We start from the raw sequence: 19,112 nt of genomic DNA on the forward strand, positions 1-19,112 counted from the left end.
ACCTGGTGGAAATGTATTCATCTCCAAAATAAATTACAGCCATTTCTGAAAAGGTAAAAACCCCTTACAGCAAATACAAACATTAGACACTTGTGCCAGCTCAGTAAATAGTTCTTTGGTACAGCCTCTTTGGCTCAGGAGAATTATCCCAGAGGTGCATTTGACCTGCCAGTGCCATCTTAGGCCACTAGAAGATGTTCAGGTGTATGAGGCATCTTTTCTCCAGCTGAATAGGGTAACAGGTCTTGTGTTACCACATGTAGGAAATATGAAAGAAAGTCATAATTAATATTATCTGAAAGGACCATGCTCTCTTTTGATTCACTACAGGCTATGAGTTTGGGCAATTTTCCACCCTGAATGTGACTCAAAGCTCTTGAAAGACTATGGGGATTTTGCAATTGATTTCTGTGGGGTTTTTTTTTTTATTGGGAGCTTATTTACTTTATTCATAAACCAGCACTTTGGAAGCCCAGTTACTCATTACAGTGAAAACCCTCACAGAGAATTATCCACCAGAGCTATTTGTTCTGGGATTAAAAAAAATAAAAGAAAAGAAAAAGAAAAGAAAAAGAAGATACAACAAACCATTCCCCCTTCAGCAGAGAGTCCTTTGCATTTTCTAACCATAAGTCCTTCTTTCATCTCCGAGCCTTTGATGATTCAATGGGTCATGAGGACACAATGGTGGAGAAGGAAATATTTGAGTACATTTCAAACACACTCAAACTTTGTGGGTTTAAAATGTACTTACAGACCTGAGGCTGGTCAAAATCTCCTGTGTTTTCTGTTATGGTTCTTTTGAATCATCCAGGCAGCACCCGAAGCACCCGCACACCTCTGAGCCCTGGCACCACCATAACATGGACACAGTGGGAGAAGTTCCTCTTCTACTGTCTGCAAAATGGCAGGTGAGCAACATCAACGTCACTTTGGGCTCTAGCAAACCCACCACTCCTTTTAGCTGAAGCCACCACGTTTCACTCATCCGTGGAAAAAAAGAATAAATCACTGAGTCGGGTCAGCCAGAGAACTTATATTGACTATTAAGGATAAAGAAATAGAGATGAGACAGATGTAAAATCATACATAAACACAGTTTGTACAACAGCAAAAAATATGTTTAATCATAGACTCCCTGAGACTGGAATTGAATTTCTATTTAGATGATGAGTCATAGTCAGGAAAAGCACATATGGTGTGGGGTTTTATAGCAAAAATCTTGCTTAGATGGTACTGCAGTCAATAATCTCCTGTACCTAAGAACCCTTGTGTTTTTTTTTATCCAACTGTAGTTTACAGCTTTAGATGTCCATGGTTTCTCTTCAAAACCGTCCTTTAAAACTTGTCAGTGTTTTCCTAGTTGGAAATGAAATGGTAATTCAGCCTGTCAAGATTTTCTCTGCTGTTCAGGAGAAAAAAATATATTGTAAACTGACAGATGCAATTGCCTTCAAAGAAGTAATGTAGAGTAATAATCTAATGTTACTTTTCTATTATTATTTATCAAACTGTATTTAACTGCTGCCACTAGGATTTGCATTGCTCCCAAATGGAAGCAGACAGGAAGGCTCAGATTGTCATGCAGTTCCAGCACATTAAACCATCACACAGCATAACTTATGTCAACGTGTGGGCATAAAACAGGCCCAGGGCAATCACTCACTAATGTCACAGCACATAAAAGGGATACAAATGGACAATTTAAAAACAAATAGCTAATTGAGATTGGTTACAAGTGTTTCCCATGTGGCCTTGAGCCAAGGAACGTGCCATCAGAGGTGGAAAATGATGGACTGAAGGGTGTGTAGTGAAAAGGAGCTGCCTGGCAAAGGTGACTGGTGACCCCTGCCAGGTGCATCCTCCAAGCTCACCCACCACAGGAAATAAAACCAAAGAAAGCTCTGCCTCGGAGGTCAGGCTTGGAGCACTGCTTCCATTGCTCTTTTGTAAATATTTGTTATTCAAAGCTGTGCACAGCAGCAATGTGATAGCCTGGTACACCTCACTGAGAGCTTTTTCCCCCTGAATCCCTGCCAGGAGTCAGCCTGGTGACCCTGCTGGGTGGGTGGTGATGTGGCACATGCCAGCCCATGGCCACAGCCAGGAGACAGCTCTGAGCAACCCTCCCTCCTCCTCCTCCTCCTGCTTGTGCCTGCACTGGGGAGATTCTCTTTGGGTGATACTGGGAACATCTGCTCTTTCAGAACTTCACATTCCTGCCCCTCGAGCCCTGGTTTGGGGAACACAGTGTGTTCTGCCATTATCTGGCCACAAGCAGCAGTGTCAGCACCTCCCTCACCGGGGCAGCAGCAGTGCCTGCACATGAGCTGTGTCAGGGTGGGTTCCGTACCTGTGAACTTCTGGCACAGCCCAGGGGCTCTCTGCTCGGTCAGCTGGAACAATGCCGTGCTTAGCTGGCTGATTTGGGATCCCAGAGCTGCACAGCCACAGTCAGCTGCCTGCTGAGCTGGGTTTAGGCACAGGTCGCTGCATCCCAGACACTGCTCATCTAACACTTGTGATTACCTGGGATAACTCCCTGTAACATCCAGGGGGGCTCTTTTCCAGCTGTCAGAACACAGGGTCTCCCTGACCTGTGCAAAGGCATTTAAAAGGAAGCAAGCCCCCAAGAACAAAAGGTCTTTGTGCCCTTGATCATTTCCAAACTGAGGCTCTCCCCTGCTAAATTTCCAGGGGATAAAGACTGGCTGCTCTCCCCAGGCTGAGATGCCAGAGAGGAGATCCCAGCTGTGCCTGCTGGGGACAGAGCAGAGGTTTCCCTCTGCATGTCCCTGCACAGCAGCAGTGTGGGGATCCCTCTCAGCAGATCCTTCTGTACCCCCTGCTCCAAAATGAGCTGTACTAAGAGCTCTGTAAAGAGTGCTAAGTGTCCTCACAGGAAAGCTAGAATAACCAGGCACCTGCAATTACTTGATTTATTTCAAATAAAGACAGATTGCCTACCTTCAAAGCCCTCCCCTTGCAAATGGACCACGGTTTGACACTGAGGGAGGCTTTGCCTCCTCTGGCTCCACACAGTTGTGGGGCTTGTCAGACAGGGATGCTTGCCTGCCTGAATAATTCAGAATGACTTTGAATTCACATTCATCACAGTTGTTATGCAGATGTCACTCAAATTACCTCATGGTGAGGTGTTTACTGATATCAGAAATCCTTGAATGCAATGGTCAGAAACTACTCCTGTATCTTATCTGCAGAATTCCCTGTGTTCAGGAATTTTTCTGCTCAGAAGCCACCTTCTTCACATTTTTCTTTACAGGTGTATTTGGCTGTAGTTTTTGCTAGTAGACCTATGGAAAAAGGAAATCTCTCTGGAGCACTCAGAATAAACTCAGTGATGGTTGTAGGTGGATTCCTATAGACATTAACAGATTGTTCACTCAGCCTCTTCCTCACCAGACTGGGCCAAACCAAACCAAACCAAACCAAACCAAACCAAACCAAACCAAACCAAACCAAACCAAACCAAACCAAACCAAACCAAACCAAACCAAACCAAACCAAACCAAACCAAACCAAACCAATGCTTTGTTTTTCAGTGGTTGCAATGGTGTGCAGAGCCTCTTTGACAGCTGAGAAAGAATGAGGGCTCCACTACTTTTCCAAAGCAAAAAAAAGTGGTAGCTGGGAATTATCAGTGGCTAAAACAGCAATGAAATGCAGATATTCTGGTGCTGATCCTGCAAAAAGAGGTACCTGAGAGATACCTTCCAGCCAGGAGGAGGTGATTCCTTTAGAGCAAGTGGGTCATTGCAGCCCAGTTAATATTATGGTGCAGCCCCTCAAAAGTCTGTGGTTGTAGCCTATGTTGGGTGACAGGTTTGCTGATCCATATGACAATCTTCCTGTCTGAAGTTGAAAGAACAAAATTCCTGGGAAAGGGTCATTTGAGGTGAGTCATTTCTCTAAAAGGCTCCACCTGTTTGATATAATGATGGCACTGGTGACCTTACATGTGTTACAATCACTGCCAGACACTGGAGGATGAGTTTCTCCCACTAACAGCACTTGCTCTGTGTTCACACCTCTCCTCTGCAGTCCTCAGGCTGCCATCAGCACTCTTATTTCCATCTTCTTTTCCTCCCTTTCCCTCCTGCATTTTATTAATCACTCACAAAGCACTAAGAAGTCCTTCTGTGCAGCACTACAGAACCTTTTGGGAAATAAACCCACCCCAAGGCTTGTCAAGAAATCAGAATTTACCGTGGTTGGTGTGTAGGCACAGAGATGCTGCTCCCAATTCCTGTTCCTGCAGGCAGCAGGGATGAGCTGTGCCTGGATTTACACTGACCAGACTCTGGTGAGCCCTCAGCCCAAGTTAATAAGCCTGGCTTCGAGCCATGGTGAGAGTCATAGGCTGTGCTAATCAGGAGCTTCCAGCCAGCCCAAAGTGTGGGCAGGTATCTCCTCCAAGTGCCTAACTTTGGCCTATGACAGTGTTCCAATGTAGGGGGACATTGGCCTGGGGAAATTCACTTGAAGAAGAGACTGGCAGAAGTACAGGAGGCATTTAAACAACCAGCTCCCATGAAAGTCCATGCTGCAAATCTGGCCTTTTTGTCTTCAAAATATCTGTTTGGGATCAGATAATCCAAAGAACTGAACACCTATGCAACCTTTGCAGAAACAATCAGCAAACTGGCCAATTCTCCAAAGAATCTCAGGGTCCTGAGGGCAGCTCTGCTGCCTGAATTCAGGAGTGCACATTCCCAAGCAGATGCCAACAGTAATGTCTCCTTAGAATTACTGAAGAGTGTGTTTTGGTAATTGGCACTGTAGATACATTGGTATCTGTTTTTGTTTCACTTGAGTGTGATTTTTTGTGATTACATTCAATAGTGGCTGCAAGAGGAACTGAAGGAGAGGTGAGAAAGGGCAAAGGAAAGACAAGAAAGGCAAATGTGTCCTTGTTGGGACAAGACAAGCTGTCCAGCAAATCTTACTACAAAGAGAGGGATTTTGGAAGGATGAGTCTGAGCATTACTGACAATTATTCTTCCATCATTGATATTTAATTTCTTTTATTCCCAACTGAGCCCTGCCTTTGTCTGTGGACTTCAAACCTCTCCTTCCCTTTCCTTCTCTTTGGCACATTTCCCTGCTCCCTTGGGAGATCCAGTAACTCATTTATTCCTCTGTCTCCTTCAGCCTGCTCCCTCCAGCAACACCACTCAAGTGGGCTGGTGAGCCACTTCCAGCAGCTGAGCAACCCCAGCTACTGTGCAATGCATTGCACACATGCTCATCCTCACACGTGGCCCTGTACAACCAGAAATCATCTCTGCAGCTGGATGCACCATGCAGATGTGCAGCAGCTGTGTGGGGCAGTGATCTGCCTGGGGACAGTGTGGCTGGCAGGACACCTGCAGAAAGGTGAAGGCTTCACAGGGGCTGCATTCCTGTGGCTGGGGATTAGTGTGCCCTTAAACCTGAATCAGAGGTGGTCACGGTGTGCTGCTGATGTCCTGAGAACAGGGAAGCCTTTGGCCACGGCTCTGGCATTGCCCCTCTGCTCTGCTTGGCTTGGCACGGTAACTCTGGCACTCCTGGGCTGCTCCTGTGCCTGGGGGAGCACCAGCCAAGGTTGTGAGGCACAGGGAGGACAGGACACCCTTTGCATCCCTCCTGCTGGTCCAGTGCCACCGCTGGGAGAAGCCACGGGCCACACCCATGAATACTCAACCCCAGAGGAGACAATCGGCACGGGTGCCTTTACCTTTTCTCATCGTGTCTGTAAGATGTGGATCCCCGGCCACTGGTCCAAATAAACATTTTAGAGGGTTGCCCAGTGTTGGCTCTGCTCGCTGCAGTGGGACGATGGAAGGACCTGGGGGAAGAGGGATAATTTTTGTCACTGCCCATCCAGCGTGGCAGAGCACATGAAATCCAGCTTGCCATGTGTGCTCTGAAGACGGAGCATTGGTTAACTCGAGGTGAGATGTAAAATAATGGGGATGAGAGACCAGTGTTAGGATGGAGAATAAATCCCATTAGCCCCACTGGCAAAAGATGAGGCTGGCTAATCAGGCTTAGCTCTGCTCCACGCTGCAAAGGATTCCTGCCATGGGCAAGAAATCATCAGTAGTTTAAGAAAAGGTAATAGCTGTGTCCAATGGTCTTATGGCAGTATTTTCTAGGGACAAAATGGCTATTGTTTAAGCACATACACACATTTGGTTGTTCTGCAGCTGTCTGTAAGGTGGAGCTCCAGGGAAGGTGTCTGAATGAGACACAAGTATGAGATGTAAATGCAGCAGTTTGTGGAAATGTAACTGATGTGACAAAGGTATCTTTTCCCATGGAGAAATTACTATCCTGAGGCCATTTGGCAAGACCAGTTAGATCCCTGCCCAAGGACTTCTTTGTTTCACTTCAGGGTATGAGATCTGTTGCTTTCTCTCAGGGTCTCAGGTCATACTGGACCTGCTAGTGAGGCTATGGCTCCCCTTGTAGCCCCTCTTAAATTCTTGTGGTTTTAGTGAAGCTCAGTTTAAAATCTTGGTCTCTGAGAATTGGGCCATTCCTATGAAGGCTGAATTTTACATTCTTTCACAGTGCACAATTTTGTGTTTTAATGCATTCAAATAAAACCTTAAGGAAAAAAAATCCAGATACCAGATACTTCATTGTGAAGTTTTCATACACTGGGGGACACTCTTTACCTCACTGAAAAACAAACCTGATGGCTGAGCTGTCAGCAGAGAAGGCACATGATCTGAGAAAGTCTCTAATGTCACTGTCTCCATAATCATACAAAGGCTAATTTCAATATTTGCATAGTGGTGAACCAGGAGAATGCTTAAACACCACGGAGGTGGCTGCAGGGGAAGACTGACATGGACAGGAGCCAAAATCCATCTGTGTGCAGACACTGATGGGTGCCAAGGGACTGGGCATTCCACCAGCCCAGAGCTCCCAGCACAGGGTCCACGACCCAGCCCCAGGCCAAATTCACACCCTGGTTGGGCAGCTGGCCAGGCAAACTGGGAAAACTGGGCAAACTGGTGTTCCTTGCTTAAAAAAAGAGGTGGCAATATTTGGTGAAGCTTTTGGCTGCTTTTGTGAACAGCAAATTGGACAAGAAGGTGGTGTAAAAGCAGGGAGGAGGAAGGAGGGGAATCTCTCATCTCTCCCTGCCCTTTCCCTGGTTCTGTGGTCATCACTGCAGTCTGAATGCCAAGAACAATTCTGTTCTTTCCTTACAACCACTGTAGTTAAGTATTGAGGAATAATCAACAGGATGAGACACCACCTCCCTGAAATAATTATAGTTTAGAAGGTAAAGTAGCATCTGCTGGGATCTAATTAATATAGCCAAAAACTAAGTGTTTTGATAGTGGTATTGATCAGAAATTTCACTTGTGAGACCTTGAGCCAAATCCTCACACTGCTGGATAAGATTTTACCCACATTACCTCAGCACCACAGTGACCACCCAGCTGGTGCTTCTGCTGCCAGCCTTGCAGGAGGGGTCAGCCCAGCTACCCAAGGGCCACCCTGCATGCTGGACTGAGCCTGCCCCTTAGTGCTGGAAAATAAAATCATGGTTTTGCCACTGCACTCTTTACAGGAACGCCTGGCTGGTTGTGCTGCCACAGCCTGAGTGGTCCCAGAGCCATCAGGAGATGGTGGTGAATGCTATTAGAGAGCCTTTTCTTAATTAAGCAAATCTTGGGCACACATTAGAGGTCATCAGCAGCTTCTGCCACCTGTCTGAGCCTACAGGGCAGGACTCCCTGGGCAGGCAGGCAGATTTATAAACTCCAGAGCAAACTGCAGGAGCACTGCTGGTCTGGGAGCTGGGTGAGGGATCTGTCCCACTGAGGGGATGCCAGAGAAGGAAAAGGGATGCTTCTCTTCCCAGTGAAGTCAGAGGGATTTCAGACTCCCTTACAGTGCCAGTGCCCTGGAGCAGTCCATATGTGACAGCTTTAATGCTGCCTGCTTCGTTAGTTGAGCAATCCAAGCTAACTACCACCATTTAACACACAATTGCACACCTAATTTTCTGTAAAATTGCAACACTGATGACATCATAACACTACTCCAGAGGTTGACATAAGTGACTGAAGTCCATGGTTCCTGTAGGCAGGGGTCAGACATTAGGTAAAAACCTTTTGTGCACCAGCAACAATGCCAACTCCCCAAGACCCTTCTTTGAAGGCCTTTGGAGGATTCATAACCTCCAAATCTGCAGCCTTCACAAGGATGCTCTGCCCCAGCAGGTCAGTTAAACTTCCATGCCTTTCTCCCTCCTGGGTAAGTCTCTGGGTAGGACTGTGAACCATGTTCCTTCACTGCCCTATCTGTCTTTTCTGGGAAAACAAATAACACTATTTTTCTTGGTTTTTTTTCCCCCATTGCTTCTCAGAGTCAGCTGCTGGCAACTTATTTTTATCATGCAACAAGTAATCAGCCTGTGAGACTCATTACTGCAGGATGTCAGCCTTGCATTCAGATGGATTGTGTTACTGCTTGAACAGACGGAGCACCTAAAGTCACAAAAATACCTGTTAGAAACACAATCTTCAAACTGCTTTTTTGACTCCCAGGACTTGTGGTGGATATTCCTACAGGGCAGTTGATGTGTACTTGAGGTGAGTTTTGCTAGTCAGGGTGCTGAGTGGGACTCTGGGCTTCCTGCCTCACCTTGACAGAGCCTCTCTGGCTCCTTCACTGTTTTCACACAGTTGTCTCTTGACATGGTTGCCACAGAGACAGACAAGGAGGCCAAGCTTTGCTTTTTACAAAACACAATTAATTCTTCATTTGTGGGTCTATTCTGAGTAAATGCTCAAAGTTAAGGGCAGAAATGCAGAGTAAAGAGTGCAGTCTGGTACAAACACATGAGTCTGTGATGCTGTCCCACTCCTCCCATCTTCTCATCCTCTCCTTGAACATTACCTGCAGGTGGATTTCATGGAAATCACTAGAAAACCCGACAAGATGTCCAGTTTTTCAGCCACTGCAAGGTGAAGACTTGAGATAGATCTTATAAAATTAGAACTATTCTGCTCTGTCCTAAGGCCTATCAGCACGTCAACCCAACAGCAACTACCTGATTGAGTACTTTAGTGTGAAGAAAACACAACAGAGCAGCATTTGCTTCAAATTGCTGCAAAAAAGGAGTTCTGAGGGTATGTCACAAAATCTCTAGTTGATAGCTTGGGGACTATATTACATACCCTATATTAAATAGCCCATATTACCCTATATTACTCTGTTGTCCTCACTTTCACTCTGGGTTGGCTGCTCTCCTTCATCTGTCTTCAGTTTGTCTCATGATTGGTATGAAAAGTCCCTTGCCTCTAGGTCTCCACAGCTATGAACAGCCAAAGAGATGTTTCAGACCATGTTTTTAGATGGAAATGTGAGTTTTGTATGTGTGTTTGCTTTAATTGCCTTTGTCTATGTTTGTGCTAACCACAGGGTTTCTGAGACCTTGGAGAACCATTCATGGCACCAAACTAATTAGCTTTTTTCTCCTTATGACATTTCATTTCCTGGGCAATGGGGCCACTGTAAAAAGAGAAGCACTTGCATTAATTTTGTCTCATAAAAGACACCCTGATTCATCAAAAGGCAGCAAAAGCTGAACAAAGATACAATCACTGACCACCTCAGCTCTGTCTGAGTGCAGCCCCCACTGTCTGTGCTAAGTGCTGCATGCTTTACCCCAGTATTTCCCAACCAGAAGATTCATTCAAACCCCAAGGGAGTTGTCTGGAAACCCCAAAGTTTTCCTGCTAGTCCTCATGTTAACCTCTCCCCATGCCACCACACAGATTTCAGTGCCAGCTCTTGGACAGACAGGTCAGCTGCTGTTGAGTTGAGGAAATATGTTGTTGTTGAGGAAATACTTGGTTTCTCTCATGCCTGGATAGACCCTTTTTTTGAGTGATCATCACCCATGAGGAAAGGAAGAGACTGAAACCAGGAATCAAAGACAACCTGCAAAGAGACACTCATTCACTTCGAGGTGAATTTACTGAATATCAACAATTAGACTTTGTGCCCTAATAGCCCTTACCTGTGCCTCTGTCTGGTGATAGAATGTTCTCCTATGGCTTTGATGAGCCAGAAAACAGGGAAAAGTGGTCTGTGATGAAGGATGGGAGAATAAATAAAACAGCCTGCTGAAGTTTTCATGTAAAGTGGTGCCTGACTGGTGTTGCCTGACTGGAGGGCAGTCTGCCTTTCTTAGAGCATAGAAGAGTTTCCTAGGCAGAGTGGTGGAAGTAACCACTGTATCAAGATGCTCCTGTCTGATTCAGGAGGGGATCCAGGGCAGTTTTCCAGTCCTGGTATTAAAAGAATTAAATAATTGGACCAAGGACCCGTTTGCACCCAGAACAAGACAGAAAACACCCACCAAGAACAAAATTAAGCTATAACACAAAAACCCCACACATCTGCATTAACAGAAGACAGTCACCACTTAGGGAACATTTAATGCTCTGGCTGCAGCAGCAGCTCTGAATTGAGGAGCATCAAAAGCGACATCAAAGGGTGAATTTTGCCTTGTGATGGAGCTTTGCTGCTGATGGGCACAGGGCAGGACAGGGTGACACAAATTGCTGCTCTTGTTGCAGCATCTGAGGAGCCCCAGCTGGGCTAGCAGAGCAACCCAGCCAGCTGCTGACCTTCAGTCTGGGGCTCCTCTTTATGGCAAGGGGAAAGTGGACAGCGGGCAGCTGGTGCTAATGCTGACAAGAGTGTGGGAAGGCTGATGGTTAATGATGCTTCATTAATGATTCACCTCTGTTTCTGACCCTGCTCTGCAGCTGAGCTCTCCATCTAGATTTTGAGTTGGATGAGGGAGACATCCTGGACACAATGGGTCTTGCTGGATTCCCATGTCACAGGCATGTCCAGGACATTCCATACCCAAAGGAGGAGAACAGGGATGCCAGTGACAACTGAAGGCATCACTCAGAGGTGCAGATCAGCTGCTTGTGGGACACAGTGACATTGGGTATGTTTTCTAAGGCAATATTCCTTTATACTTAAAGTCATCCTTGACAATTGTTAATTTCCTCTTTCCAGTATACACAGGAGAAAGAGGAGTGTTCAGAAAGGCTGAGGTATCTGTATCTCCCTGCTACAAAACAATATGTCCAGATTGAAGTATCCCAATGTAACCTCTGAATCTTCCAGGTTTCCATCTCATGGTGTTTTTCTCTCCAGTGCTGACTTTCTTTGTTTTGAAAAAGCTTTCAAACCTTGCCATTTAATTATGCCCTTTATCCCTTGGCTTCCACTTTCCCAGTCCTACCTAGTTTACTTTCCTAGTCCACCCAGCATGTCTGTAGACTTTTTAGCCTTTATTCCGTGTGATCTTTTTACCTTTAACTTCCTTCTCCAATTTTCTTTTTTTTTCCCCAAGTGTCTCTTCCTATACATTACTATCCCAATGACAACTTGTTTCACTCACCTTGGCCACACTGTGTTAGTCTCAGTTATTCTGATTTAGTTGATTGAAAGAGCAAATTTGAAGAAATCCCTATGGCCCCAGGTCAGCTACAAGGGAGGGAGCTGCTGTCTGTCACTGCAAGAGAGAGATTCACAACTTCTCCTCCTTGGTGAGCTTTTGGTTGCCTTGGGGCACTCTGGAATCACTATCAGTTTCCTTGTGTGTACAAGAGAAGTGCTGGTGCCACTGTACCTGGCTGGGGACACTTCCAGACCATCTCCAGGTGGCAAAGCAGTGAAGAGCCAGCCCTGGTACCATCCTCAGGTTTTGGTGCTGGTGTTTGCAATCCAAGCACGAGGCAATGCCTCTGCTGGCAAGTTGCAGTCGTGAGGATCAACGTTTGTGAGGAACAGCTGAACATAATTGTCCACTTTGCCTGTCAGGATTCTGCAAACACTTTTAGCTTTCTGTGCTGAATTTGAATTTACGTAGCGAGTGACACATTGGACAAGCACTATATTCATCATCTCAGCTGCTCCTGGCTTCAGAGAAAGGCACAATCTGCCTCTAAAATGGGCTGGCTCTGGGAGGGGGTGCAGCAGTGGTGAGTGCAGGGTCACCTCCCTGAAATTTGCTTCTATCCAGCTGAGCCAAGAGAGTTTTATAGGGAGATCTGCTCTGTCAAAGACCAGGTAGGATGATACTGATGGAGAAGGATCCTGGGGGTAAGGAGGAAGGCAGTGAAAATTCTGCACTACCTCACCTGATGCTCTCCTTTAAATCTTAACACAGTTCCCTGCAATTGCAGAGGGATGGATCACCCTGGGTGCTGCACTGCACCACAAGAGCTGGGTCAGGCTGGCTGGGTAAGAGCATATGGGATAAGGGCAGTGAGGAGGCTCTGTGGCTCAGGGCTATGCCCTGATAAACCCACTGGGAAATGGAGATGGGTGAGAGGAAGGAGATGGAGGCACACTGCTGTGGTCAGTCTCTTTGATGGTCATCAGGAGGGAATGACCTTCTCCCCAGCTGTTTTTACAGCTACCTACCTGACCAGATCTTAAAGGATGCTATTTTGGATACTAATAAATCCATTTGTAAGAGTAATTTGTTGCACAGTGGGAGCTGAATGCCTCTGCCTATGCTGAAGTGGACTCCTGTGTCCTTTTCCTGGTGCCATTTGAGGGACCTGGGATTTACACCCCAAAGTGTGAAGCAACTGGGTGTTGGCAGTGCTGATTTAGAAGTGATGAACAGAAGCACAGAGGCTGCTGAGATTTGCCCAAAGGCTCCCAGGAAGTCTGTGGTGGTTGTAGTCAAAAAAACAGCCTAAAGAATGGTGGACAACCACCTTCCACCCAGGGAGGAGGGAGGAGAGCCAAGGCTTGTACAGATGTCTGTGTCAGAGAGCAAAGGCAGAGCCTTGCTTTGTGGTTGTGCCAAGTCCCATCCATGGGGACACCCTTCCAGCTTTGTGCCATTGTGCTTCAGCCTTACACTCCTCCAGAGAAGCTGATCTGAGAAGGACATGGCTTTTAAATGTCCCTGAAGAGGGTTTCACTCCAGCACTGAAGTACTGACGGTGTGTTTGAGGCTAGGAGCACAGGGAGAGGAAGGGAGATGTGCTGCTGGGGACACAGAGGACAGCAGCAGCTTTTAGGGAAACCACGAAGGAGAAGCATATTGCATGTGTGCTGTGGCAGGGGAGGGAGGTGACGGCAGGGAAAGGTAAACAGATGCAAAGCAGCACCCAGAGGAAAAGCACAAACAGGCAGGGCAGATACAGCAGGAGTGGCTTTTCTGTCACCTCATTCCTTGAGCAGGTCAATCATCTTTTATCTCCTTTGAGCCAGTCCCTGTGCCATGGAGAGCACCAGCTGGAACAAAGCAAAGGCAGAGGCGAGCTGAAACTACTGCCCAGCGGGAAGTGAATACTCTGGCACTATTTATTTTTGAGTCTGCATTTGGATTAGCTGTTAAGAGCTATGTGGATAAGCAAGCAGGCAATTACAGCTGGGACGTGCTGCTCATGAATGGAAACAGCTCCAATCTGCTCAGGACATATTGAAATTCTAATTCAGTTAGATTCCTTTAGTTACAGCGCTCATCACAGCCACTAAAAGAGATGGGATTAGAAAATAAATACAACTCCTCCTGCCTTTGGTCTGTCTTCTGTGCTTCCCCCCTTCCCCTCCTCCCCTCCCCTCCCCAGTTTTAGCTGTTGTTTGACTTTATTTTCTGTGTAAAATACAGCAGTCTGCTCTTAGTCTTGGTGATTGTTATGAGCATCTATCAGACCCCGTGTGCTGCTGAGGGGGGACAGTGAGCACCAGCACAAAGCCACTGCTGCAGCCTCTCCTGTCACATCTCACTGAAGGACACTACAGAGACATCTGCAAAGGTCCAGGTGTGACACAGAGAGCAGAGCAGAGCAAGGACATGATCTGCAAAAGCTCTTCCCTGGCATCATCCCTGGTCCAGGCAAGAGCTGCAGCCTGCACTGCTCACCCAGCAAGGAGCTTGGCTCTCTGCTTGGGGTATTGGTGTAAAGCTCCTTGACTACTGCAAGCAACCACTTTTGCACTGTGTTTGTGCAGGCAAGTTCCAAAAAATCTAATTAAAAAAAGTGACCAGGGAAGAGGACTGGGAATGCTGGATCAACCCTGCCAATGTGACCTGGAAATTCAAGAAAGTTACTGACAACTGTGTGCTGCTGGTTTAATTTCTCTGTCTGCCAGTGAAAAATGTTATATTAAATCTGCTGACACAGATAGTTGAGATCTAAAAGTCAGAGACTGCTGGATTGGAGGAACAGGAGGAGCTTGAGTGTGTATCTCCAGCTGACTGGAGTTGTGTTCCATCACATGTGGACTCTTGGACCTGCTGGAGGATCCCTGAAAGCAGGGAATGACTGCAGGTGGGTTGTGAATAGTCCTGACACATCAGCTGAGAAACCTGGTCATGGCAGACACTGGGTACAAAGCCCTTGTCTCCCTTGGAAGTAAGGAAAGGGCTTGATGGAGGAAGACAGTTGTAATTCCCAATATTACTGATACTGAGTCATGGAGCTGTGAAATAAGCAACTCTGGTAAAAACAAACACCCAGCTTGGTTCTCATGAGCATCTTTCCTCTTTGTCTTATTAGAAAAGGGTAAAATTGGCATCATAAGCACTCTGCAATGGCTTGTCTTCCTTTCAGAACACAAACTTCACCATCTGTAGCCCTCTTAGTTGAATATGATAAATTGCTCAGATTCACAAAACAAAATTTTGTGCTCAAGTGCTGTAGAAAAGCTCCAGACATATTTTTTTTCTGCACATATTTCACAAAATTTTCACAGAATTTAAAACTTTATGTCCTTATTTTTTAAGATGTACTTCTGTAGTGCAGCTGTCTATTGGCCCTTGAGTCTGAGCCGTGTGTAACCTGGCTCCAACTCTGTGGATCTTTGAACTCCCACGTGTCCTCTGGAGATCCCTGCTTGCTTTGCCTGATTGCTTTTTGCTGATTGGTGGAGAGGAGCTGTTGTTTTAACAATGAACTCAATATTAAGATAGTAATTGAATGGAAGGGGGTTCTCTCCATTGACTAGTTCTACTATTCATAGCAAAATAGAGCAGTTCTTGGGAATAATGTGGAGATAATATTTCTAATGACCCCTAAACACAGCTAATGGTTACCACGTGGGGACCTGTGCTCCTACATGACCAGATATCTTCTGTAGTAGTCTGTGGAGTGATGTAAGGATGTCCAAGCCCCATATTAGGGACAATAACTGGCTGATTGGAAGAACAATGCAAACCCCTAATTCCTCCTGGGCAGGTACATCCCCCAGAGAACCATTTCCAGTGCAAGAAGAGGGAAGCCTTTCTAGTGGAGTAATCTCTGGTTAGGACACAATCAAATCCAGCCTGATGAGCAAGGCAAGGGAGAAAGGCAGAAACTAAGTGGGTCACATGAAGAAAAACAGGGATCACAACCTGAAAGTGAGCAGTGGTGTGACCACACAAGAGAGAGCAGGAAGAGCAGCATTTTGCAGCAAGATGGTGATGAAAGGGCACAAGGCAGCTGGTGTGAGGTGGATGGAAATCTGGTGAGATCAGGAGTCAATTGACTGCTGAGATGAGGCTGAAGTCCAGTCATGAGGTCAAAAATCAGTGTAAACTCTAAAGCACCTGCTCTGCAGATGAGTTCAGTGCCTGATATGCTGCACAGTACAGATGCAGATTCAGCCCCTTTGGAAAACAAGAGCTCAGGAGTTCATGAATCTCTTTACAAATGTGTTCTTGAAGTATAATTTTTAGAATAAAACAAAAAAAAATTTCTTGAGAGTCAGGAAAAATGGTAGTGAGAAAGAAAAAAAACCTCTAAGCCAGAAGAGTGTGCATATGCCTTCAATGCAGTTTTGAACCAAAGAAGAGAACAAAATCTCTGCTGCTCTCTGAGAGCAGTGAAGCACTGAACAGTGAAAGGGCCACATCCATGAAACAAAAACCCCGTGTATTTTTGGTCTTATAACTGGTCTGGAAATGAAAGGAATGGTAAGAGCAGTCACAGATGCTTCCATTCCTCATATGACAATAATCTATATTAATTACTGCAAGCATCCAGCTTTGAACAATGAGCTGCAGTGCTCTTACTGTGGCAAAGCATTGAGTTTCCAAGGAGGTGAATGTCTTTTTCTCACCCTAATCATGATTACTTGGCTTAGTACTTGGGCCAAGCTTCTATTTAACCAAGATAAATTGCTATTTCCAAAACAAGCAAGTTAACACTATGCATCACATTATTTCTCCCCTCACAGGTTTCTTGCCTCATGTGCTATTTTACTCAGCTGCTAAACACAAATAACAATAAGGAGAGGAAGGTGGAACTATGCAGGATCCTATATGAATTAAAAGCAAAATAATAAATAAATCTGGTTTGGAGCATTACTTTGTCCTGTTCTGTGACAGCACTTTCCCTCAATCAGTACAACACAACAATACTATTTTTTCCTGTAATTTCTCTTCTGTGAAACATGAGCATCCACACCACATTTTTGCAGACACCACCAGCCTCTCTGACTAATATTTTGTCGCTTCCTGCTTGGAATTCTTATTTATCATTTAAGTTTATGTGCCAGCAATGTAGGTTAACATTCAGAAGAGCAGATGGGGAATTAGAGACAAAACTTCTGTCAGTGATAACGGGACTTCCATGCTTCATTTCCCCCAGGGCACAGTGAGTCTTTTCCTTTTCAGCAGTGCTGGGCAAAGCTGCCTTATGGAATTGGTGGCAGCAAAGTGTGAGCTGGCAACACACTGAAATTGTCAGGATGCAGGGATAGATTTTGGGTGGCTGGGCTATTTGTGGGAAGTTATTTTAATAGCTCTCAGGAAGATACCCATCTCAGAACTGGAGTTCCAGTGCAAGATGCTCAGAGAGAATTGACAGGTCTGGCACTGAACAACTTCTCCTGCACTGGTGGCTTCACCTGACAATGTCTGGCTGACCAGGACTAATTCAGGTCTCCAAAACTCTCCAAATCCCACTATTTCAGCATCATCCTGATCCCTGCTGCTCGGGAGTGCATGGGCAGCTCAGTGAGGGTGGGTTTCTCCCTACCCACCTCCCACAGCTTTGCACAGGGGCAGTGCCCAGCACACGTCCTTGTGTCAGGTCCACACCTCTTCTACCTTCCTTCAGGGAAAAACTCCCACTTTTCTCCAGCAGCTCTGTGCACCACCCCCTTTTCCAGGCTCAAGGGAAGCTCATTTGTGTGTTGGGGAGCAGCACTCAGAGGACAAAGGAATTCCCAAATTGGGAAGTGGTTCATGCGCTGCAGGCTCCAAATTCCTCACCACCAAGGAGTCACAGCCAGAGGAACATCCCACCTCTGTCCCCTGAGCCCTGTGGGACCTCCCTGGGCTCAATCACCCCAGACACTGCTGGCTTTGCTGCTGATGCTGGTACAGGACAGGAACGATCAGGATCAAGGCTGCAATCACTATCCTAACTCACCAAATGTCACAGGAGAGATGAAAAACAGATTCTGGCTGCTAAAATGAGCACACAGGAGACCTGCCCAGGGAGCAGGAGCTTGCCCCTGTCCTCTAGTGCCACACAGATGGGATTTGTTCAAATAATTGCCACAGGTACAGCCTGCACCATCTCACCTTCCCTGGTTTTTGTCTCTGAGGTGTCCATCATTTGGCCAGCCTCAACCCACCCTCTTCCAAACAACAAAAGGTTTTTACTAATCATTTGGTACTGCCATTAATGCAACCAGGAAATAGATGCTGAAAATCAGAGCATATGTATTATGTCTGTATTCTCTGCTCTTTAGGAGAGTTTAACAATTACATATTAATTTTCACCCAAATTGATGTTTCTATGGACAGTCTTCCTGCCTCCATCTCTTTTGAGAATCTCTGAGCCTCAGTAATCATGTGAATTACATTTGAATAAAAATGCAGAAAAGCTGTGTTGTCACATTGACCTTGAAATCCTGAAGACCATTTCCATTATAAAGGTGCTGTACAGCAGAGCTTGTGGCTGAGGAGGCTGCTAAGGGAAGTATTACAAAAAATGTTTTTCAAGTGGAGGTATTCTCAGGATACTACCTTGCTCCTGAAAGCTGGTGTTTGAATTCTTCAAATTGTTTGGATCATTTAAGCAGACATACCTGTGGGGTAACTTGTGAAGGTGTCAGCTAATGCCCTGCTCAGGCCTTCAGCTGTCCCTGCTGAAAAATGTGTGCCTTTCTCCCTAACACACTGCAGTCAGTAAATAAAAGCTGCTGGTCTTCCTCCTAACGTGTTTAGAGGGCTTTTACCCCTCATTGATTTCATAGTAATAATTCAGTTAGAGAAAATATTATCAGGAACTGCATTTGTATTGTAGAGGGTGAAAATTTAAACTTTCACCCACACTTGCTCCTCTTCCTTACACTAGAGGTGCTTTTAAAAAATTCTTCTTTTCAAGCTGTTGTACAAGCCTAATGAAGTCCATCATTTCAGTGCTCTTTGAAATGCACTCAGAAGAGACTGGGAACTTGATTTTCTTCTTATTTACACCTGTGAGGTCAGCAGCTGCATGCAGAAGCAAGCAAAGGGCCAGAGCAATGCCACAGAGCCTGCCAGCACCACAGCAAAGGCTTTTGTTCAGTTTGCAGTGGTCCCCTGGGAAATCCTAACAGCTGCACTAATGTTGGATGTAATTGAAGAAAACACTCCTTAAACAGGCAGGCAGTTCAGTATTTAAACATAATGCCTGTTGAAAGAATGCTTGAAAGCTGATTTTTGACCTTCATGAAAGGCAAAAAAAAAGATTTTTTTTCCCGTATCTGTATGAGGAACATTTTGTCCGATAGTAGCTTTTTTTTATTATTATTTCTTCATAGTGTTTGCATTTATTTTTACGTTTTGCCACAATGGAAATTCAATCAAAGTCAAGGATTTTATCACCTTTCCACTCGACTGCCTGAGTCAGATGCTTAAAATGTAACACCAGCAGCCCTGTGAGTAGTCGATTAAAAAAATCAACCTTTTGCACTATAGCTCAGAAAAGTGCCTTTTTGTTTTTTTCTGTAGCCTGGTGGAGTCATTTGCTATCAGAACACGTTTTCACCCAAAGTGATCTGCTATTGGCACATTTCAGGGCTGGAAAACGTTGAACACTGGAGTGTTTCAG

The 19,112-nt window shown here is 45.6% G+C and overlaps 1 protein-coding gene across 6 annotated transcripts in view; it reads right to left on the minus strand.

Moving 5' to 3' along the window:
- Positions 1-19,112, minus strand: part of KCNMB2 (potassium calcium-activated channel subfamily M regulatory beta subunit 2) — a 138,705-nt gene that overhangs the window by 12,001 nt on the left and 107,592 nt on the right. For 5 of the 6 annotated variants that reach the window (XM_033068721.1, XM_033068720.1, XM_033068722.2 and 2 more), the window contains exon 2: positions 5,741-5,851. The exons of the other annotated variant lie outside the window; for it this stretch is intronic. In XM_033068721.1, coding sequence (XP_032924612.1) covers positions 5,741-5,851 — 111 coding nt within the window. The remainder of the gene's footprint in view (positions 1-5,740; positions 5,852-19,112) is intronic. 6 annotated transcript variants of the gene reach the window in all.

The sequence above is a fragment of the Catharus ustulatus genome, chromosome 10, assembly GCF_009819885.2.
Source record: "Catharus ustulatus isolate bCatUst1 chromosome 10, bCatUst1.pri.v2, whole genome shotgun sequence".
In the NCBI taxonomy this organism is placed as follows: domain Eukaryota; kingdom Metazoa; phylum Chordata; class Aves; order Passeriformes; family Turdidae; genus Catharus; species Catharus ustulatus.